Source organism: Crinia signifera, chromosome 4 (genome assembly GCF_055691185.1).
Source record: "Crinia signifera chromosome 4, ASM5569118v1, whole genome shotgun sequence".
NCBI classification, from domain to species: domain Eukaryota; kingdom Metazoa; phylum Chordata; class Amphibia; order Anura; family Myobatrachidae; genus Crinia; species Crinia signifera.
This window is the reverse complement of record NC_139220.1, coordinates 208,605,897-208,631,174: the sequence shown is the minus strand read 5'-3', so window position 1 is coordinate 208,631,174 and position 25,278 is coordinate 208,605,897. Positions and strand designations below refer to the sequence as shown.

The following is a 25,278-nucleotide window of genomic DNA, read 5'->3' as shown; positions in this document are numbered from 1 at the left end:
AATGCCATGTCACCACAGACTGCTCCCCCTGTATAATATAATAAAAGTAATGCCATGACACATAAATGATTATACAGGAGGAGCAGCCTGTGGTGTCATGGCATTATTATTATTATACACGGGGACACCTCAGGAAACAGCAGATATATATTTTTTTTTTATTGTGAGTGTGATCCTCATCCTCACTTACTGTTTCTCAGTCTGTCCTGCAGCTGCTGCGGCTTCCAGCTTTTCTTCACTGCTTGCTGCGGCCACACTGTCCCCTACTCCCGGTCCAGCTTCCCTGCCTGCTCCTACTTCTCTACAGACGCATGGGCGGGCGGCGTCATCGTCATGACGTCCCTACCCAGTGTCTGTCACTGCCGGGCATCAGAGGGATCAGGCGGCCGGGCCCTCCTCCACGTAGCCGTGGAGGCCGGCGGCCATGTTTCTGTAGCCGCATACATATGTGCCTACAGGAACATGGCCGCCGACAGTGGAGGAACAGGTAAGGCGGCCGCGAACGTGGACGCGGCCCGCAGCACTCCTGTTTTAGACACACTGCCCCTGCGTGCTATCTCCTGGCGCGGGCCACATGATGAGGTCTGGCGGGCCGGATTTGGCCAGCGGGCCTTGTGTTTGACACCCGTGCCCTAGAGGGTCTTGTGCTGGTTGCTTCTTCGTGCTCACCAATTGGATTTTTTTGGTCTTATGCCATCACAACCAAACATCTAATGCAATGTAAAGCGATCTATATGCAAATTGCCTAAGGACACAGGTGGATTTTCCACAAGGCACCCCAGGTGCCCGCCTAGGGTCCAACAGATCCCAAGGAGCCCCATAAAGATATCCTGGCCATTCAAAATGCTCCCAGAGGGGCATTGCATGACTACCCTGTGATGTTATGACATCACATGGACCTGCCCACACTTTCAAAGTCCCTATGCCTATAATGTTCTTAGTGCCAGATGTATCAAGTTTCAACCAGTGATAAAGTATAGAGTGATAAACAGCCAGCCAATCAGCTCCTACCTGTTATTTTTCAAATCCAGTCTGTGACATGGCAGGTAGGAGCTGATTGGATGGCTGGTTATCACTCCTCCATTTTATCACTTTTGAAGCTTGATACATCTGGCCCTAAATAGAGTAAAAAAAATGTTTCCACACAAAAAAACACTGTATGCAGTTAGTTTTACTTTAAATGTGGCACAGGTATTAGGCCTACTTCCAAAAGACCTAGATTTGTACGTAATGCCAATCTTCGCGCAGCTGAGCATTTAATGGTAGAATGTGCACGCACCAAGGTACTCTGTCCATGCCTCCTGCCATCAACAGCAACAATATACTGCTATGGATTGTTGGAGGTAGGAGGGCCCCAAACCACTATCTTACCTAGGGCCCCATGGAGTCAGAAACTGACTCTGGGCCCTATAGTCAGATCAGATAAGCAGTTGTGCACCCACTGGGACCCTCTGGTAGGTCAGGTTGGGTATCTCCACAATTATTTTGGCTGATTGCATCATATTGTGTAGAGGGGTGACGGATGACGGCCCGACAGACGGTCAGTATAACAATATCGGAATCCCCACTGTTCAAATGCCCGACAGTTGGCATGCTGACTGACAGGGGCTATTCTCCACCGTGGGGGCTCACAAACCCCCATAGAGGGAGGATAGATCCTGTGGCAAGCGCAGCGAGCCCACAAGAGGCTTCTTTGTGCTTGCCCCCCCCCCTGTTGGAGTACCCGAAGTAGGGATTCCCCATATAGGCAGGGTCCCCCACAAAACTTAATATGGCAGAGCAATCATAATGTGTGAAATAGTTTGGGCTGCACAAGAGCCAATTTACATTCCCATCAGCAATTACATCATTCCATTCCTAGAATGGAATGGCTCTGTGGAACATTACCACATACATACACCCATATGTATAATGGCTCTGTGGAACATTACCACATACATACACCCATATGTATAACAGTGTTAGCTAAAATATTTTTACAGTCCATTATAATCAGCTGTCATTATTACACAGCAGGATCAGCTAGTGTTGGCATTGATGTATTTTGTGGCAAGCTTTTTGCATCACTTTGAAACACAGGTATGTACTATTCAGTGATACAATTCACCCATTGCTACGGAATAGCACCGAGCACCTGAGGAGGCTGTGCAATAGACCGCCTATGTGCGGCAACTCTCTAGTGCCAGGTCTCTGCCCATCTCCCACATCTCCTTCCCGATCATGCCTACGGTCCGCTCTCAGCTCTCCCTCTGTGATCTAGCCGCTGTCATCAGCGGGCCACGTGGAAGGCGGGGCTGAGCCTCGGGGGGTGTGTCCCGGCATGCTGCCGCCTGCAGGCCATTGGTCAGCGTGTGCGGTGTGGGCGTTTCCCGCTGTCAGATCGCTGGGCGTGCTTTGAGCGGGTCACATGGACTCTCATATGGCAGCTGCGGGCGGGGGATGCGACAGAGCGGAGCTGGCAGCTGAGAGTGGTGGAGTGTGCGGGGGGCTTCGGGGCACAGCAGGGCGACCATGTATTATGTGATCGCGGCCATGAAAGGTGAGATGCTCGGGGTGGTGCTGCTGCGGACCAGGGGCGTCAGAAACACGGGAACCCAGGGTGGGAGGCTGCTGCTAGTACACTGGGCACGCTGGCTAGCGCACTTGTAAAGTAAGTCACTGTCAGGGCACAGCCTGAGCTCCTGGACCTTCGCACAGGAGAGCCAACAGCAGGCGGGGTACGGGGGTATGGGCAGGCTGGCAGCAACTGTGGAACGGGGATAAGAGTAGGCTGGCAGCAGTAGGGGAGTAATTGCAGGATGGCATCAGGCAGGGTATAGGGATAAGGACAGGCTGGCAGCAGGAGGGGTCCTGGGGTGAAGGCAGGTTGACAGCACGCGGTGTATAAGGTTGAAAGCAGGCTGGCAGGGGTACGGGGGTACGTGGCAGCGCTGTATGCCAACATCGGGAACAAGGTAATCTCTTGTGAGCTGCAGACGCGGCTCCCCGGGGAGGGAGTGTCTCCCTGGCAAGGTGGCAGACGGGGAGCTCAGGCGGCTGCACTGACAGCAGGACGAGGCTGGGGATCTGTGTAGGTCATCAGAGCCCGGGCAGTGCCCCGAGCAGCATGTGGCACAGGGGAGCAGTAGGCACAGGGGTGCGGAAGAAGTGCATGGCAAGACGCAGACTGTAGCGCCAGACAAAACTTGCCCCCTGCTTTTACTATCATTAATCTGGTGCTGCCTGTGACCAGATCTGATGGTAATGTCTTCCCTGTGCCCCCCAGGTGGATCCTACTTTAAGCACTGTGCTCTTGCAGGCAGCGGTGCTAATAGGAGGAGGTGTGTGTAGAAGTATTGTATTTAGAAGTATAACAGAAAGGTAACACATGGCAGAACCCCTCTCTGTTATACCACAATGCTGTATGTCTGTATCACTGTAACTGAAAGATGACTTATTAGTTTCAGGACTACAAGTCGCCTCAGTATTGTTAAGTGGTTACACTGTGGTGGTTGTGCTCATTGTAATCGTGAATATAATGTACATGAGAATGTATGGTCAGCATTATTTGAGGTATAGAACTGTAACTTTGCATATAATGATTTACAGAGTGTGTTGCATGAAATCAAAGGCCTGGCGACTAGTATGTAATGTATTTTGCTGATGGTGTTGTGTGCCAGCCCCAAAGCCACAGGAAAATTGTGAGCATAGATAAACTAAAACTGCTGATGAAGTGTAATTCAGTGTTCCCATAGAAAAGGAGCGTTCTGTGTCAGCCTAGGAAACTTGCAGCAATGTTATGTTAAAGGGCATACGGGATTTAGGTGATCCTTAGGCCACTGGCCTGTTCTTACCTCTGAGTGGGGGATATTTATGGTTTATTTCTGTGTTACTACAAAACTGTCATTATTACCAATAGGCCAGCTAATATATCATTCTAAATGAGGTTATTTTGTATGCACTGATGTCTGATTGTTCTTAACCATTACAATAACTGATTTCAGACCAGTACTGCTAGTAAAACAAGCGTATTGGTTATAAACGAGGCGTTTTACATCTAAATATAGCATGGTGTCCTAGCTCTACAATAGATTCCCCTGGTGTAAAATACAGGTATATTACAATAAAGATCGTCAGCACCAATTCCAGACAGCTGCAAATGACATTGCTGTTATTGCTTTGCAGAGTCCTTCTCATATGGTAAACAGGTGAAACAGTTGTTTATATAGAGAAATGGCCATTATTCTCAGACTTACGATCACCGTAGATGTCTTCCTTGATTTAATAAACAAAAGTTCTACTTAAGTAATTATTTTGTATGATGGAGAGGTTTTATTGTTTTCAGAACAAAAGATCTACAAACTATGAGGTGATTTTGGTTGCAGTCAATGGAAATAGGATATTGTAGTATTCTGTACTTATCAAGACCCTGGGTGGACAGTTATTATGGATCTTGGCCATAGATGCAGATAATTCTATAATGACAGCTCCATAATTGATAAAAACAGGGCGCCTCATCTGATTATCCTTGTATTAAATGACTTTTTAATAAGTTGGCTGAGTAACCTTGAGAAAGGTCATGTAAACTTTTTCGGCATATATAGTGGAAAGTTAACATATACACAGTGAGGTGAACAATAAAGCTCATCAAAGAGTTATGTCAGAGCATTGATACCCGCTAATGTCTGATCCCTGACCTATCTAATGGGAACTTTATTATGCAATACAAGTAGCCATATGCATGCTGTAGCAGTTTCTTGATCCATCTTTGTCACATTATCATTATTGCTATCCATTGATTAAGTGACAATGAAAACGGAGACGGGATCAGTGAGACATATGTAATGCACTTTTGCTCTCATGCACCTGGCGGTGTCCTTTTGTGATAGATTAGTTATTAGTCTAATGGGGACTTCAAGTGTATATAAGGACTGCTGGCTTCCTGTGTGGGCTGTAGCAATGAGGCTAATGAGAAACCAAGCTGCGTTAGGCAGTCCAAGCACAATAAAGTTTTATTATTTGTCTGCGTAAGATTGATGTCTATAGGTTATTTGCATATGATAATATCTCAGAATTTTGCGAATTTGAACCTCCTTTTATATATCCTATTTATAATAGCAAGGTCATATAAAAGTTATTCTAGAAATTTAGCTCTCCTGCATGCATCTTCAATAACTAACATTAACTCTTGCTAATGTATCTAAAATTATTTGTATATGCATCTATGCTTTTCGGTTTTCAAACAAATTTGTAACACCCCAAAACCCCATCAAAAATTTAAAATAATTCTATTATAACTTTTTTAAGGAATAAAAAAAAAACAAGCGACCTAGTATTATACATATTTTTTTGACTTTAGCGTTACATCATGTACAATGCACTTGATATGGAATAATTAAGTTTTGTACACCAATTTTATCCAAGTGTATTTATTTCAGGCATACTTTGGTACACCTACACTCCTCATTTGTCTATGTAATCTTTATGGTATAAAGTTATTTTCGTGAAATAGGTCACTTTCATTTGAGGTGATTTTAAAATAATGTTCTAAAATGAAACTGCCTACACGTACATCTTGGGACCAAGGTCATCTTATGGCATGTTTGCACTAATTGTCACATACTTTAAAGAAATAAAATGTTTGTTTTTACGGGAAGGTTATAATTATGGCATATATTTAGATGTAGGTTTAACTATTGTCATTTTTATTATTATTACACTTGTAACTGTGAATGGGAGCATTTCATGTGTGAGAATAAAATCTGCACATTTTTGCCAGAACTGAGAATTTTGAGACAAGTGATGATGTTGTATAGATTTCCGGGCGAGATGTACTAAGCCTTGAAAAGTGATAAAATGGAGAGTGGTGAACCACCCCCAGAATCAGCTACCACCTGTCATTTTTCAAACACAGCCCGTGACATGGTAGGTAGGAGCTGATTGGCTCGTGGTTTATCACTCTCCATTTTATCACTTTTTAAGCTTAGTACATTTGGCCCTTTGTATGATAGTTAAAGTATTGTATATTGGCAACTTTTATATTGGTCTGGCAGAATGTAGAATTATAAGAAGACTAGACACGTGTCTAACCAGTGCATTCAAAGTAGATTGTAGGAGTAAAAGTCTGGTATGGGGAAGGCCAGTTAGAATGTAACTATTGGAGTTTTTGTTTATATACTTCAATTGTTAGTGCAGGTGATTTAGTTAAGGAATTAGAGCTCTAGCAAAATTGTGCATTTTATGTGTAAATATTAAAGATGTTTCTCAAATGTAGGCATCCAGATTTGGCTAACTATTGTATGTGAGTCGAAAAAAAACCAGTCAGCGTTAAGATTGACAGCTAGCCGCAATCTTGAGCGTAGGATTTATTAAGTAGGGGGAATAAGGAAGTGGGAGGGTACCGGTGCACAAGTTAATCGCACTAATAATGAAAATGATAAATACAGATGTACGAATTCCACAATATTTATAATGGGATGCCTTAGTTTATATTATGGCTGTTGGAGTACATTGTATTGTAGGGTTTATTGTATAGACATGTTAGTTGTGTACTTTCTGTTGGTTGATGGAGATTAATACTCCAGTTTTTAAGATGGCCAGGGATATGGTGCAAGGTGTAGAGGCTGAAAGGCAGTCAGTAACATAGGCCGAATGAGAAAGCCAGAAAAGATTTATACACTGGATTATCTTCTGTATAGGAGTGATGCAGAAACCCAAATAAACTTATTAGATTTACAAAGGAAGGAGTTTAGATAAAAAAGGATGGAGTAGACTAGTGCTTGGGACCAGTGCACTGTTTTAATTAAGGTGATCAGAGGGGTTGTTGTGGGAGGTTTAAAATGTAACAAACACAGGTGTTTGAGGTAAAAAAACAAAACAGGAGATTTCAAGTAAATTTTGTTTGGGAAATGTCCATGGCATTTTGTATGTATAAAAGACATCAGTATATTTGAGGAATTTACCAGCAAAATAAGGTTTGCACAAATAATGCTCTATTTTGCACATCAGCTTTTAAAGGCAACATGGTTTATAGTGCGTCCTGGCTGAAGTCATTGTCAATGCTGAATAGAAAGAGTAGTTAGAACCAGTTGATCAGCCATGAAAGTGTAGAGGTCCAAACTGGAGGAAGAAATTGTTGCAAGTGGTGAGATGGACAGGAACTGAACAGTTAGGAAAAAGTAAGAGCAAGACAGTGGCCATTACAATGAGTAAATCAAACGGCTGAGCAAGGTCGTAGCTGTATAGTTTGGAAATCACTCAAGATGATGGTGGGTACTTTAGAGTGTAGAAAATGAGGAAGGTCGACTGAGAAATTGGCAAGCAAATGCTGGGCTTATACCAGAAGGGTGACCGATTATAGCAACACACATAGAAAGAGTCCAGAATCCAGATATTATGTACTTTAAATGATGGAAATGTGGGTGATAAATCACATGGGAGAATGCTGATTGTGCATATGGGAATAGGAACAACCCAACACCACTTCTTTATCTGCTTCCAGTCCTGGAGGTGTTTGTAGAGAGACCACAGTTAGGAATGTAAGATGGGATATGATGGTTTGCTCAACAAATTGTAGTTTATATATTTTGAGTCTTTTTGATAACTTTGGTCAAGAAAAGTAGAGACATTTTTGAAAATATTGCACAGATTACTATGCAGAAAAAGTATATATAAACCACACAATCCAATTAGAAGATTGCTTTCACTTTCTTCTTCCACACAAGTGATCGCTACAGTAGGATTGCGGTGATCTGTTAACCATCATATATACATTTGCCGCATTTTGACATACAGCTTGCACAGCATTGCCAACTACACACTGGTAACATCCTTAATTGGATAATTTTTTTTGTAAAATGATAATATAATGTTCAAAATGTAAAAACAAAAATAAAAGCAAGATATCTTGATATAGACAAAATGTCATTAATCATTTCTAAATATCGTAGTTATATTCTTCTGATTGATCTTTATGCACAACACCAATTTCTATAGGGTATATTCAGTCAAACGAGAAGTCTACACGATACACTACATAGTGGGTTAATACAATAGGAAAATCGCTTTCTTTATTTTTCGTATGCGGGCAAAAGCCAGGCTCTCCAATCTTAGTAGCCTGTTTATCGGATTCTGTTTGTGTACGGCAAGTATGTATGCATGTATGCAAAAAAAGAGTGTGTGTGTGTGTATGTATGTGTATATATATATATATATATATATATATATATATATTATATAATTTATTACACACACCTGTGTTAAACATACACACAACATACACACATTATGTGCGTGATGCTTGTGAACCATTAGGGTAATATAATAAGAATGTTTTCTTTCTGTAGGAGTTGGGGTGGTGATGAAAATTAACTTTGTTTACTTTGGTCCAAGTACTGTGAAGCTTGAAATTTACATACACAGGGGTTATGAGGTGTATTGCCATAAGCAAGTACCACTTGTTGCACTTGCTTAACCTGTCTGTATATCTGCATGTACATAAGGATTATGACATTCCTACCGTACTTTTTTAAAGTGGCTAACCTGAAAAGTATTGCAAATACAAGATACAATATATTTGGAAAGAACCTTTGTGATCCATGGTCTTGGTGCATGATCTCTATAACAAATATATAAGGAAATACAGCAGGGAGATTTGATTTTAGAAGCATTTACTTAAAGCAGGCATGTCCAAACTTTGGCCCTCCAGCTGTTTTGAAACTACAAGTTCCATCATGCCTTGCCACAGTTTTGCTATTAGGGAATGCTAAAACTATGGCAAGGCATGCTGGGATGTGTAGTTTCACAACAGCTGCAGTGCCACAGTTTGGACATGCCTGACTTAAAACAAAATACAGAACAGAATTTGTATAGGATTATGGCAACCTGTCATTTCAAGTTTGGGGTACAGACACTACCTACCTTTTTTTTTTTTTTTGTCAAAGGGAGACTTTGATTTGATTATTGTGCTTCCCCTCATGCCTCATCTACTGGTTATTTGCTCCCACAGTTTATTATGGATAAAAATCTGATGGCTGCCTAGGCGCTGTGCCATCCGCTTATGGCTGCCTAGGTGCTGTGCAGCTCGACAGGTATGTGCTCCAAGTGTGATAACTGTACTGTCTCTGCTTATATTGTTACCTACCTGGCTGCAGCAAATGACCAGTGGTGCCGTTGATGGCTGCCTAGGCGCAGTGCAGCTCGGCGGGTATGTGTTCCCTGCATCTATATACCCTAGGGTACATCTAGCATATACCTGTATGTGCTATGTATATCTGTACTGTCACTGTTAACTGTACCTCACTGGCTGTTGTGCAGCAATCCAAATCAAATTCCTAGTATACATGGCCAATAAAGTTGATTCTGATTCTGAAATAGATTATGAGTTTAGTATGACTTGTATTACTTTATATTCAATAAAAATCTATTGAGTTAAAAAAGTACCCAGAGGTAAGCAAGCAATAGTTGCAATCCAGGAGCTGTGGTAGAGACATATTTTTACCGTGTGGAGTAAATGGTGATTTACTGACTGAAATAGGGAAACAGACATTGGTCTCTTTCAGATTACACCTAGAATAACTTGCCTGAGTAACATGTTTTGTAATTGGCTTGTGAAAGATATTCATAATTTGGGTTGATAGGGAGTTAACTGTAGCTCAGTACTTTTATACTTAGTGATATAACTCCCAGAAATTGTATTCTCCTGTGAACTAGAACCACAGTATTTAGTTTGCACACAGAAATTGACAGTATTTACATTTAATACTTTTTGCTTTTAATGTGGAAAAATGTAGTTTGAGGGTATGCTGTTAATTGTTGATGACTTATTTGTTTAATGACCACTCTGTCATTTTAAATATGTCTGTAACAGTAACATATGTATTCTTTAGTAAGGCATCAGTATTCATCCCAACAAAGTTTTTCAATTTGTGTTTGTGTGTGTGTGTATGATCCACCAAATAATGTAGATTAATAGAAGCATAGCATAAGTTCATTAGCAACTTTTATGCAGTACCTAGGGAACGCTGGTCAGGTGTTTGTCATCAGGACCTAATAATACTGTAATGCTGGTCATTAGCTGTGACCCCACAGGATATTCTAAAGCCCCGTACACACGGGGAAAATATATTGCTCAGCAATAAGGAGCTCCTGCGACCAGCGATTAGAATGGGGCTGAAAACGGGAGCGCGCACCCGGCGATTTATCGCCGGGGCACACTCCCATCACTGGCAATATGGTCGCCAGCGACCATATTCCCAGCGATTTCAGCCCCTATCGCCCCCGTGTGTACACAGCTTAATAGTGTTTTAGGTGCTTACTAATTACCTGGTGTTAATTCTGTGATCTAGCGTGTTCTTAGCTTTTGGACCTCTCTAATGATAATTAGAGAGGTCCAAATCATTGTTAATTTGAGGGTTTACCTGTCCAGATCCATGAGGTTATGCCCCAGAATTTCATATACTGCACATTGACTGCCATTGGATTACAAGACATATTACGGATGTGACCTGGGACCTTAATCCTAAAGTGTGTTATATAATACATGGTAATACCTCATATATTGGTCCATTGGGTAGTATTGTCTGGATGGCTGTTGTCACATTTAGTGATATGTAGCAAGTAACAATAACTATATTATATCATTGCATCTACACCACTATCCTACAGTAGCTCCAATTTATAACCTCTGGTTGTGTTTACTGGGGGTATAAAGTAATCCTAGGATTTGGTGTAACCATTATGCAAAGAATGTTTTATGATGACAAGTTGCTAGAGAGATACTGAGATATTATTGTGAGATTTCATTCAGTTTGACTGAAGATGCATGGCATACTTGGTTGTGCATATGCTTTGGACATGCACTAAAGACATCTTATTAGCCAGCTAGTTTGTGTCCCATGGCCACACTGCCTGTGACACTGATGTGAGCTCAGGAACTGTAGACATCTGACATTATTTATCATCGCGCTGTATGACTGGACCAATAGTCACAGTTTTTTGCTGTGCATCCGTTTAATTTAACCGTGTAATAACTTGTGTCTGCACAAATTAATTGAATATTGTTTCACTGTATTCATGTATTCCTGTTAAGTATTTATTTTGGAAGAATTTGGTCTTCCTTTTAGTAGCATATTGGGATTATTATATTTATACAGGTGCCTTAGGGAAAATATGCAGTTTAACACTTTTCTCCAATGTTAATTCCATCCTGCAGATATTTTCCTAAATGTATTCCAATTTTTTTTAACAAGGGGTATATATACTAAAGGTTGATTTCCATCAATTTTATAGTAATATAAAATCAATCACAATAATCAACCATGAGCAGGGCGGATTGGGACCTAAAAGTGGCCCTGGAAAAAATCTAGATGTGGCCTCAAGTGGGAAGCATCAAATCAAATGTAAGCGGACCCAACACCACAATAGGGGGCATTATTACATCACTACACCTGTGTGGGAGATGTTGGCAGTCTAGTGGCCCCCAGACCTTTTAAGCTGCTAAACTAACCCTCCATATTTCATATCATACCCCACCTTCCCACAATGAGACTGAACATAGACACCAAACCCTCCCAATTACCATGATCCCCAGAATATCATATATATCCCAACTCCTCCGTTAGTGGAAACCAGAAATACCTCAGACATTGTTTCACCGGCAGATAGCTCCCACTATACCTGTTACACATGTCAGAATAGATATAGATGGGTGCCCGCCTTATGAGTATCTGCAGAGGAGGTTGCTTCTGTGGGAGACAGGCAGGAAAGGGAGACGTGGCCACTGCTCTGGAAAGGGACACGGTTTCAAAAATACTGTCTGACGTGACCTCACAGGTTGACCACCTGGGAAGCTTCCCTTTTAAGGTCTATGGCCAATGCACCCCTGACCATGAGTAAATATACCACAAGTGTGTATGTAAGACATGTCATGTACTATGAATTAGAAAAGAAAAGGATAAATTATTCTACCATTTTTTAGTACACAGTTTTTTATTGCTTATATATTTTCCCTTAATAGAGTATTATTTTATGTTAAGTGTCCACTAGGCTAATTATATCGGCACACATAAAGCAGTGGGCACTGTGGTCCTCACTAAATTCTCGATTCTATAGGCACTTTAATTTCTATGGGAACCTTATTGATGATACTGATTAACCTAGTTTCTGTGAGGTAATACTATAGGAACCTGCCGGAATTGCATATAACCAGTATATAGATCTCATGGTGCACTGATACACTGTATACAATGGACAAACGGTCACAGGTCTGTTATGAGGTAATTGGGGGAATAGCAAGAAAGCACATGGGAATACATGCCTGGAAACTGGTGTTTAACAAAAACTGTGACCATAGCAAGCAGTTCTAAACATTTACTTATGTTACTGGTGTGCATGCTGCACTTTTCTATAGTTTTGAGGCATTATCTCACTTTTTGCAATGTTGAGCATCAATAATGTCTCCAATGTATGTTTATGTTTGCACAATCAGTGGCATATCTATTATTGGTGCAGGGTGTGCATTGCACATAGGACTACGAGTGAAGGGTCTGCACCACAACTACCCTGCACCCTATACTATGATGATTTCTGGGGGGGGGGGGGGGGGTAGTAAAGACACACATATCTTTCAGTGTCCCCAATAACGTGGGACATTGGCTCAGAAATTCTTAAAGGTCTGTGTGTCACATGATACTGTATGTAAAGAAAGGCACATGATAGAAACAAAATCCTTGTATTTAGGCAGCATAGTGGTCCCATATTTTGTATTATAGTCCTGGTTTTCCTGTATGTTTCTTGCTGAACATTGTTTATATTTGCAGTGGTCAAATTATGTATAATAATTATTTAGTGGAAATTAATATGGAAAAGGCGCTTTAATTATTCTGCTAATATCACATTATGTATACTTTTGTTTATGTGATTATGTTTGCATGTATGCAGGTAATGTGGGCTTGCCATTCATGAGTAAAGTACCTACAGTATATCAATCATAGGTACTAAATCCCTTTAACATACCATGCTCTATAGGTGGTGTTTGGTGTTTTCTGATGCTGTGACCATTGTAATGATAGATCTACGTTTTTTTGATGGCCAGCCTTTTGCGAGGTGATGAGCCTGTTTCTATTGCAGCTGCGGAGTAAGTCCAGAATTACTAAAAGCCTGCACACACTGGAAATTTTTTTCGATGGTAGCCAGCTTTTAAATGGATTTGGAAATATTTGCAAGCTGTCACATCTATTCGCAAGGCAGGATTTCACTCTGGTGGGGCAGCGTTTACCCGATAGCAACCATGCTATCAAGTCTGAATCAGGCCCTTTATGTCAAAAAAGGTCAACAGTGAACCATGTCCACACTGATTTCATGTTGCCATGATCAGAATGTTGACGTTTGCCTTTTGAGGTTAGTCTAAAGGGACCTACACATGTAGAGATTTGCCTAGCGATGCTAGATCGCTTACAATGCTCAGCAAACAGCAATGTGTCGGCCCTGTGTTCTGTGCGATCTGTCAGGGTCAGTGTTGCCTGATGAGTACACTGGCCCTGAGCGATTAATATCCAGCAAGCTGAATATTAATTGCCGGGCTATAGAGACACGCGGGGCTGCGCACTGCTATCGCAATGGCCCCTACATCGCTACAAAACCATGTGCACTGCAGGTGGGGTAGATGTAACATGTGCAGAGAGAGTTAGATTTGGGTGGGTTGTCAGTTTTGATTAACTTTGCATTCCAGAGCTTTGACCCTGGCAGCTAAAGCCATCTTCAGATGGCATTAGCCGATGGTAGCCTATGGGCTACACTTATGCAAATCTTTCCAGAGATGGATCTGTCACCCGTCACTGATGCATGCACAGTATGGGCACTGGGTCGAAACCTAATGATAGCAAGCTATCACTTTGCTGCCAGCCCTTTACCGGGGAAGTGAGTGATTTTTTTTTTTCTGGTATGCCAACCTTTATAAATACAGTACCGGTAGAGTCCCCCAGATCTGGGGCCAGATTCTCTAAGCTTCAAAAGTGATAAAATTGAGAGTGATAAACAGCCAGCCAATCAGCTCCTGTCTGACATTCCAACAGTATTCCAAAAACCGTAAATATCCCTTAACCAAAATTCTCGTAGTCCCGAGCATTTCGGATAAGGGATACTCGAACCGTACAAGTGCCAATTTTTATTACTTCAATATGAGTAGGGTCATAATTACCACATCCCAACCGGATGGTGATGCTCACGCATTTGGTGCCTAATTCAGCATGGATCGGTAATTTGAGAATTCAAAATTGAGACGATCATCAAATGACTGCACGTGCGTATTGGCAGCACGCAATTTGCAACCACATTTCCACCCGCATAGTAGTCATAGTTTGATGACAGAAAGACAGAGTTTCTGGGTGGAAACTTAGAGTTTTCTGGTTGTGTTTGAAAAAAAAAAAAAACGTAGGCGTGCCCAGATGTTTTTTGGTGTGGGTCTATGCCGTCAGCTCCGACTACTTCCAACATATCTGAGTCACAGATTAGTGGCAGCCTCCTATTTACCTGCATTTTCTTGGATGGGAAGTATACTTCGATGTTTCGGGATTTGAAAATGGATATGCAAATATATTATTATTTGTGATGTATTCACAATTTTGCAAAGGGGGGGGGGGGTTCTTTCTGTCTGGGCTTTCTGCTTGCAGTCAACTATTTATCACATTAACGATCCATTCTGAATTAGGCCATTGGTATGGTGGGAAAGGTTTATTGCTCATTTGGATCCAGAAATGTACCCTACACAAGATTAGAACTTTATTTCATTTAATTTGCTTGTGGCTTTTATGTTTTATCTGTTATTTATATAGAATTAGAAATAAAGGTACTTGTTTCCTAGCACGGCCACAACGATCCTGATCGTGGGCATCGTGAGTAAAAATCGATGCCCGCGATTTCCCATAGGGAACAATGTTAAATGCCTCAATTTACCCGCGATGCCCCCGATTTCCCATAGGAAACGATGTTAAATGGCTCAATTTACCCAAATCATCATAGGGAACAATGGTAAATGGGCCAGAAACCCCCAAAAACACCCCTGAACAGTGAAATGTCCCCCCAAAAGTAGTTTACGCGATCAACGCGAACCCGAAGCGTGGCGAGCGCAGCGGTACGCGTCCTCCGACCTTTTCATACCCCCACTATCCACGACGGTGTGAAGTTGAGAATAGAATAGTGTGGCAAGCCACCGAGCCCGAAGCGTGGCGAGCGGACGCGGATACGTGTGAAGCCCGCGAAGGGACGCGTTTACCTGTGAAGGTATCCGCGTCCCCTCGCGGGGCTCGCTGCACTCACCACGCTTCGGGCTCGGTGGCTCGCTGCGCTCGCCACACTATTCTATTCTCAACTCCACGCCGACGTGGATAGTGGGGGTATGAAAAGGTCGGAGGACGTGTACCGCCGCCCCTCGCTGGCTCGCTGCGCTCGCCACGCTTCGGGTTCGCGTTGATCGTGGGGTGGCGTAAACTACTTTTGGGGGCACATTTCACTGTTCAGGGGTGTTTTGGGGGGTTTCTGGCCCATTTACCATTGTTCCCTATGATGATTTGGTGAAATTGAGGCATTTAACATTGTTTCCTATGGGAAATCGGGGGCATCGCGGGTAAATTGAGGCATTTAACATTGTTTCCTATGGGAAATCGGGGGCATCGCGTCTGGACCATTTAAGCCTTTTTTAGCCGCATACGACGCGACCGACGCGATTTTGACTTTTTACAATGCATTTCAATGGGAAAATCAGGGGCATCGCGTCGGTCGCGTCGCAGACCACTAAAAATTACACACGATGCCCGTGATTGTGGCCGTGCTAGTAAACAAGTACCGAAATAAATGTATCTTTGGTTTTCCGTGTCAGATCTGGAAGCAGAGCCTCGCATGTCACTGTCATTCATGTACTTTCTCTGTATATCATTTATTGACAGTCTCTATACTGAATGTCATTCTTGTGCATTCTCCATAGTTCTGCATAGCATTTACATACAGTTACTTTAGTATTTAATTCATGTACAGGCTCTATGGCATATATCCTTTATGTACTGTCTATAGTTCTGCACACCATTTGTGTATGATCCCCAGAGTTCTGTATATCATTCATGTGTAGAAACTCTAAAGTTTTTAGCATATCATTCATGCATGTGGCCTCTGTAGTTTTGCAGAGCATTCATGCTTGGCCTCTGTAGTTCTGCAGAGCATTCATGCATGGCCTCTGTAGTTCTGCAGAGCATTCACGCATGGCCTCTGTAGTTCTGCAGAGCATTCACGCATGGCCTCTGTAGTTCTGCAGAGCATTCACGCATGGCCTCTGTAGTTCTGCAGAGCATTCATGCATGGCCTCTGTAGTTCCTGCAGAGCATTCATGCATGGCCCCTGTAGTTCCTGCAGAGCATTCATGCATGGCCCCTGTAGTTCCTGCAGAGCATTCATGCATGGCCCCTGTAGTTCCTGCAGAGCATTCTTGCATGGCCCCTGTAGTTCAGCAGAGCATTCATGCATGGCCCCTGTAGTTCTGCAGAGCATTCATGCATGGCCCCTGTAGTTCTGCAGAGCATTCATGCATGGCCCCTGTAGTTCAGCAGAGCATTCATGCATGGCCCCTGTAGTTCTGCAGAGCATTTATGCATGGCCCCTGTAGTTCTGCAGAGCATTTATGCATGGCCTCTATTAACTTTCATATGGTCAACATATTATTTTTCATCATTTTAAGAGTTAGGGATAATTATAGGAATAGAGTCCAGCACTAGGCAAAGGGTTATGGTTAGGAATTAGGGTGAAGTGTTAGGGATAGGTTAAAAGTTAGGCTAAAATACCCTCTTTTATGTTGACCAGTGAATGTTGACCTTTTACCCCTGTCGATATATTCACTGTTGACCTGCTGACTGTCTACCATGTTGCTGTCATTTATTAACCCACGCCCAGTTTTACAAAAAATGATTCATGTACAGAGTCTATAGTTCTGCATATTATTCTTGTGCAGACTTTGTAGTTGATCATTTATGTACTCTGGAAGCTGAGAAGTCCTACATACAGTATGTTATTAATGTGAAGCCTGGAAAAGTTGTTCCCATTATTCCTGTCTGAATGCTGAGATGTCCTACATATCATTCTTATACAGTTTTGAAACTGATTATATCTACATATCATTCATGTAAAGTCTGGAAGTTGATCGGTCTGACAGGTCACGTAACAGCTGAAAAGCTAAAACACCCTTATATATCATTCTTATATGGAAATGATTACAGTCCGAAAGGGACACACTGAGGGAAATGTAATACTGTGCGAAATTGCCATTTAGGAGAAAAATGGACAGATTTGCCAGAATCTTGTAGTTGTGTGCATCTTATTGGACCATTTCTCCTGCTTGTTAGACATTAAACTTCCTAAAGCCAAAGGCATGTGTATGTCATTTATATGTAGCCTGAGAGCTAAGAATACAGCATATTATTTGTGTATAGCACTAAATCTTGTGTCCTACATATTGGTGGTTATTGTGGTATATTTGCAAGGGCATGCAAATGGATGTTACAGTGTAACATCCATTCGCAGCATAGTGGGATCCGCCCCCATCATTCGACCATCGAATTATGGTGAAGTCGAACGTCGGGCGTTCTCATATGGTAATGGGGCAGCCCGCCCCTCTCTCCCCCCCCCCCCCCCCGCAAGTGCCCCCAGCGAACAATCGCCACGCTGAAGCCTCGTGCATAAGCAAATGCACAGAAATGCACACAGCCTGACCAGAATACCCTCCATTATTTGCGTTCAGTCTCTAATCCAAAAAATCCTGACTGTCATAAATGTATAGAAAATGAATACGTTGCACATGTACCCATCATTTATTTAATGTCTTGAAGCAGCATCATTCCTATATAAGCTTTAGATTACACACACACATATATATATATATATATAATATATATATATATACACACACACATATTCACCAATGGTGTAATGGTTATCATCACTGCCTCACAGCACTGAGGTCATGGGTTAAATTCATGGCCATAACTTTGTGGATTTGTATATTCTCACCGTGCTTGGGTGAGTTCCTTTCCACATTCAAAAAATATGCTGGTAGTTTAATTGGCTCCCAATAAATATGAACCCCAGAATTTGTGTGTGTACATGTGGTAGGGAATATAGATTGTAAGCTCCATTGGGGCAGGGACTGATGTGAATGTTCAACTATTCTTGGTAAAGCGCTGCGTAATATGTGTGTGCTATATAAATAATATATCAACTATTTATAAGGTATTCCTCCACACTTCCATGTCCATCTTCTTACTTTTTTTCCTCCAAATATTTTCACAAAATAATTATTCTCCCTGGTGTTGCCATTCCTCTCCATACCATGCATACAAGGCTCCCGCCAATGTCGGAGCCAGACATATTTCAGAGAATCACCATGTCTGCTGAATTGTCCATTTGCGCTTTGCCTTTACTCCCCACTTTCCCTTTACTCCATTTTAGTGTGGTTCATCTCTTCTACTGCTGGTGCCTCACCTCCTTTCTCCCCCTGGCTGCAGTTTAAATGGGTAACCCAGGTCATCTGACCAGGGTGCCTTTTTATTACATGGGGCAAGCCACTTTCTCAGCACAAGGAGATGTCATATCCAAGCTCCGTCACTGCATCTGTGTATATGGTCTGTTCCTGACCTGGTTTAGAAAGAGGTTCCAAGGGCACCGATAGAGTACCTTAGCGCATGTCTACTGGTAAATGTGCAGTTGTGAACATCAGCATTGCATACAAATCTGAATCAGGCTCTAGGTCTTTTGGAAGTATGTTAAATACCTGTGTCACATTTCAAGTAAACTGACGGCCCGCATACAGTGGATGAAAGCATTTTATACATTAAAGGGAGTGTGGGCAGGTCCGTGTGATGTCATGACCCACACAGTAAATGTGCAATTCTCCTCTGAGAATGTTTTGGCCAACCAGAATATCTTTATTGGCCCCCCTTGGGACCTTGGCTTGTGCCTAGGTTGCCTTGTGGAAAATCCACCTCTGAGTATGGGCGTGGCTTGCTGTGCTCCTACTATGCAAAACGGGGCAATTTGCAGACTGATATTTATAGATTATAAGTAATTAATAATACATTCTGTAAAGTACCGGCAACCAATGTAAGCAGTGATGATGCAAAGCAGGGACATATTTGGTGAGAATATTTGTCTAGATACATTTTGATTGGTTGATAAAGTGTGATTTGCATAACACTAGTAAGATTGGAAATTGAGTATTCAGTGAGGAAGAACACTAGAGCATAGCTTAAAGATTTTTTTCAGTATTTTGTGTGAGATAGGTGTGTATTATGTGACACGTCCATATTCTAAAGATTTCTATTAAATGCATATTTTAGGATAAGGAGGCAGATTAGACATGAGGAACAAAGGACATTTCTGAGTCAAGAATGACATAATTGTGGTGGGAAATAGAGAGGTCCACTGAGTACCTGCTGTTTGGCTGTGTGAAGTTTAATAGCTTTATTTTGAAAGATTGAGTTTTAGGCGGTAATATGACATCCAGGACAAACACTTCATAGTGCAGGCCAGCACAGATGGTGAAGGTTCCTGAGAAGATTGATAAATGTAGGTGTTCTCTGTATAGAGGTGATTCTAGATGCCAAACATGCTTATTCGTTTTCCTAGTGATGTACTTTGCAGCACTTTATTCAGGGTTCATAGTTGTAAATATAGTTTTCTGTTTTTAGATCCATCGCCATAATCCAGGTGTCCCATAGTGGAAAGTTCTTGGTGTCTCAGACCTGCCATCATGGGGGGGAATTTTATATCTGTAAACAAAAAGATTGCGAATACGTAAAAGTACATGTAGGGAAAATCCAATTCTATATGCTAATTACTATACGATGGTCCTCACTGTCTGAATTGGTTATATGTAGTAAGGTTATATTGGTTATGCAATAAGGCTATATGAATCTGCAAAGTATACCTGTCCTCTGGGTTCATGAAGTCCGGTACAATATTTTGATTTACCTGGCGTCATGCTGTGATGTCCCATAGCAACAGATTGTACATTTATGCGATAGTAGCATACCTTGCAGTTAACACTCTAGTTGTGTGTGGGCACTAGACTGGTAAATTTGGGAATGTATGTTGTGGCCCCACATTCTGAATATTCCTGCCCCTTCTAAGTCCTGGCATTAGGCAACTGTTGTTAATACAGGTTGAGTATCCCTTCACCAAAATGCTCGGGACCAGAAGAATTTTGGATAACAGATTATTCCGTATTTCAGAATATTTTATATTTCAATGATGTATCTTGAGGTATATTGCATTTACCATATATACTTGAGTATAAGCCTACTTTTTTTTTTATAACATTTTTTTATGCTGAAAAAGCCCCCCTCGGCTCATACTCGAGTGAGGGTCCCACTTGAGTCAATAAGTTCTCCCAGTTTCTTGTTGTAAAATTAGGTGCCTCGGCTTATATTAGGGTCGACTTATACTCGAGTATATATACGGTATGTTGTATAGACACATCGAACACATGAAATACACGCAAATATGTTATTTGTGCATAAAACAAGGTTTCAAAACATGAAACAAAGTTTGAGTACGGGTACTGAATTTAAATGTCATGCAATCATTTTCTTGCACATATTTAGTGCCAGTTACATATCATGTTGCAGTTGCCCCCAGTAGGTTTTTTAGCAAAAAAATATTTTTTTTTGTTCACTTTCTGGAATATATGGTTTTCGGAATAATTTGGAAAACAGATATTTTGGATAAGGGATACTCAGCCTGTACAGTATATGACAGCGCTGAGTCCCTGTTCAACACGGGACACTTTTATTTGTTGGTATTGGTGATTTTTGCACTGGCTGTAGAATGAGAGTGTCAGGGAAGAGGAGGCTTTATCATAGAAGATGTTGTCAGTCTTTCATGGAAAAAGCAAGACCCTGGACAGTTAAACTTAAGGATTGTAAGTAGGAGCGTTGAAAAGTGATATAAATGTGTTAATGAGATGCTTGGTAATATAGGTACACCTAATCAGGTATGTCCTCTACTCACATAGAGAAAGGAATGGAAATCTGAATAGTATGTAAAGGAACATCTAGAAACTGGTTAGAGAAATCTCAATTAATGTCTTTTGGGATAATTAAAAAATATTGATGGTAACGTGAGATGTAATACAGAACCGAAAATGAGGCTATGGGAGACCTGGACGGGGGGGGATGGGGATTTGACTTTGGTGATATATCAAGTCGGTACCTGCTAGGAAAAGATGTATTGAGAGACCAAGAGGAAGATGATTCTAACATTAAATTGTGATAGCTAGAACTAGAAGGCATTGTGTTAAGGAATAAAGGCAGTAATGAATTTTATAAATGTTAATTACATGGAATCCGAGTAAAGAGCAAGAAATATGAATAATGGTTTGTTATGCAGGGGAGATGAAGGATGTTGTTATTTTAATGATCATGCCATTAAGGGACAATAAGAAAGACCTTTTGCCAACATGGTGGTATTTGATAGGGGTTTCACAATATCTGGCAAGGGACTATAAGGCAAATAAACTATAGAAAGTGGTGAGGAATAAAATTAGCAAGTTGAATTGTCTTTTGACCTCTGCATTCACCCCCTGTGACATAGTGTGACATTGGGCCTTATTCTAGTTCACTTTTAGAGGCAAATTCCTTCTCAGGTGGACAAAACCATGTGCACTGCAGGGGGGCAGATGTAACAGGTGCAGATAGATTTAGATTTGGGTGAGTTATTTTGTTTCTGTGCAGGGGAATACTGGCTGCTTTATTTCTACACTGCAATATAGATCTTACGGTACTTGTGAGTTATCCGGGCGTCCGATTTTTTGATTGTATGCCTTAAGTTAAGGCATACAATCAGATGCGATGCGATGCGATATCGCATCGCATCGCATCGCATGCGACCATCGGATGCGATGACCCGATTTTTCCATAGGAATCAATGTTAAAATGATTCCTATGGAAAAAGGGGTCCTTTTCATACCCCTACTATCCAAGTGGGCATGGAGTTGGATATAAACCTGTGGCGAGCGTAGCGAGCCACCGAGCCCGAAGCGTGGCGAGCGAAGCGAGCCCCGCGAGGGGACGGTATTCTGTGTCCCCTCGCGGGGCTCGCTACGCTCGCCACGCTTCGGGCTCGGTGGCTCGCTACGCTCGCCACAGGTTTATATCCAACTCCATGCCCACTTGGATAGTAGGGGTATGAAAAGGACCCTTTTTCCCATTGAATTCCATGTTAAAATGGACTCAGTCCATTTTAACATTGATTCCTATGGAAAAATCGGGTCATCGCATCGCATCGCATCGCATCGCATCCGATGGTCGCATGCGATGCGATGCGATGTCCCGATCCGACCCGATTTAAAAATCGGACGCCCGGATAACTCACAAGTACCGATCTTACTTTGAAGAAAAACCCCACCCAAATCTAACTCTCTCTGCACATGTTATATCTGCCCCACCTGCAGTGCACATGGTTTTGTCCAGCTAAGAAGGAATTTGTCTCTAAGAGTGAACTAGAATAAGGCCCATAGTGACATTGTTTCCTGATCTAGCAGCTGATACTAGTTACTACAGTTACTGGTAATCCTCAGATGTTCTATTCTAGTTTAACTTGAATTCCACAGTTTTGTAAGTGAATCTTTTAAGAAGGAAATCTTAAATGCTTTCCACTCCCTAGACCACTCTGCATTGTATATCACTATTTCTGCGTGAATCAAAAACACAAGCTAAGAACAGCGAACAGACCTTCTCTTCCAAATAAATGAATTGCTTCAGAAATAAAGCTAACAAGCAAGTTCTTCGTTATGCTTCCAGGCCAGCTGTAGGTTATTCTAGATTTCATGTAGACACATACTTCCTGTATTTCTAATGACTCGTGTTGGTGGTCTATGGCTTATGTTCTAGTCATCACCACAACCACTGAATGAGCCGATTGTGAATGAGGGGATTGTTACTTGATTTTTTCCAATTAGATTGAATTAACCTATTCATTTTTCTGTACACATTAAAATCCACCCATAAGAGACTACAAAAGTACAAAATTTAGACCCAAAGCTTTAAAGCTAAGTGGTAATGTACTAAGATGGGGTTTCTATTGACGATGAGATGTTGCCCATAGCAACAAAGCAGATTCTACTTATTTATTTAGCACCTTCTAAAAGGTAAAGACATCCCATCTTCAATAGAACGCCCACCTTAGTAAATTGATCCATAAATCTTTACCGTCTAATTTCTCATAGCTGTTAAATTCAGGAGATCATTTTCAATGTTACTTAAGTGTTCCATAAAGTTCTCAGACGGAGGATTTAGGAGAAGCCTTGTTCAAGCTGTGTTTATATTATTGTGACGCATATGCAGTTCCCTTCAAGCCTGTCCTCATCTGATTATATTTCTGATGTGTCTGCAGTGATCTGCCAGGAATAATTCAGTTATGCAAGTTGCTCCTACCTGTTTTGTATATCATAGTTATAATTATGTGTACAGTACATACAGCTTAATAAGTACACACCCTGTGTTCTTATACTCCGCTGTACACATTACATCTTGGTATCGAGGCATCACACCTCTCATATACCTGTTTGTGTATATATGTATGTGTGTCTATCTATCTGTCTGTCTATCCCAACAATAGTGACTTGGCGTCCTATGGTAAAATAGTCCTTCTAACCAAACTTTGTAACCATACAATGCCTGTAGTTGCCAAGTTTGATTAGAAGAACTCGAAGGTTTGGATGCATTTACAATAATAAAAATGCTTGGGTACTTATGTATTATCTGGACTCCCATGTTAAATGCACCCCATTTTTTTATACCCCTACTATCCAACTAAGCATGGAGTTGATCTTGTATAGTGTGGCGAGCGCAGCGAGCCACCGTGCCCGAAGCGTGGTGAGCGCAGCGAGCCCCGCGAGGGGACGCGGTCTCATAAGAAAAACGGGAGTCCAGATATTACATAAGTACCAATGCTTGTGTCTTTTTTTTTTTTTTTCACAGTCTTCAAGATGTTAGTGTTTAAGTATTGAGCCTGGCATTGATATACTTTGTATGTGCACATATATGCTGGTAATATCAGCGCTTATTTAACAGGAAGCGGGTGCATAGAGTGTCTCCTGTATGCACTCAATTGGAGCTGGCAAGGTCCTGTACTTTTATGGCTAAAGAATGCAACTACAATAGATGCCTGTCTGTATTGTGTGTCCGTTTTATTTACTAACACATAAGTTCCAGAGTGGGACCAAACAGTTTTTTTTGTGTCTGATTTTAAGATTTAAAAATATGTCTTTGTTCCTTGAGGTCATTGGGTGTTACATATTTTCCCTTCTTATAACAACATAAATAAGGAGGTTTCTTCCCATTCCTTTCCCACCTGTGCAGCATGATATTTAAGATATTAGGAAAGAGCTTTTAGTAATCTTCAGATTATATAGCTATTGTCACGTAGAATTGAATATTGAAATCCCTGAGAGATGTACTTGTTATGGGGCTTACACACATAGCGATCTTTGCCTATTTTCTAAGCTATCTGACTAGATTTAACTAGATCGCTTACAAATTAAGCACAATTCGCTGTGTGTGTGTGTGTGTGTGGAGCAACAGTGATGCGCGGTCCACGTGTCGCTATCGCCTGACTAGATGAAGTATAAATCTAGTCTTCGCCCCTGTTCTCTCTATTGAGAACACGGGTAGTGACAGATTGCTCAGAACACATTGCTGGTGCAGCGCTGTGTGCTGAGCGATCTGTGCTTAACTAGATCGCTCAGCACACTGGTTCCATTGCCCGTGTGGAGGCCCCATTAAACTGCATGTTCTGCATGGACCTTAAATCTGCCATATCTTCATTATGTTATATATATCTTCATCCATCCCACAATGTACCTGCAGTGGAAGTCTGGCGGTGAGTGGGTTGGAGCTGGCCATAGAGAAGGTGGGGCTGAGTTTTCTTGTTGAGGGAGGGAGGGTGTGTGTGTGTGTGTGTGGGGGGGGGGGGAATGAAGTGACCCGGCATATTTTGTCTGGAAACCGGTGCCTATTCTGGACTCTTTTCTGATGGCTAGCACATAAGTATAATGTATTATACAGACCCTGTTTGTAGTAAGCAATATAAGATGGTATCTGTCCTGGAATATCATGGAGTCTCCCCAGACTCATGAAAGAGTAGGCAGAGAAGGCAGAGAAGGCCAGTCTTCCAGATCCCACTTTTCAGTCCTCCGAACTAGGGGAACAAGGCACTCATGATCTGACTTATCATGTAATTTGCATAATGTAATTGCACGGTGGT

General features: G+C 41.7%; 1 protein-coding gene across 3 annotated transcripts in view; it reads left to right on the top strand.

Moving 5' to 3' along the window:
- The window catches only part of RORA (RAR related orphan receptor A), a 416,981-nt gene that overhangs the window by 340,461 nt on the left and 51,242 nt on the right, over positions 1 to 25,278 (top strand). Inside the window, exon 1 of one of the 3 annotated variants that reach the window (XM_083183649.1) lies at positions 2,418 to 2,539. The exons of the other annotated variants lie outside the window; for them this stretch is intronic. Within the exon in view, the coding sequence (XP_083039775.1) occupies positions 2,512 to 2,539 (28 nt within the window). The 5' untranslated portion in view covers positions 2,418 to 2,511. Of the gene's footprint in view, positions 1 to 2,417; positions 2,540 to 25,278 lie in introns of those variants that run through there. 3 annotated transcript variants of the gene reach the window in all.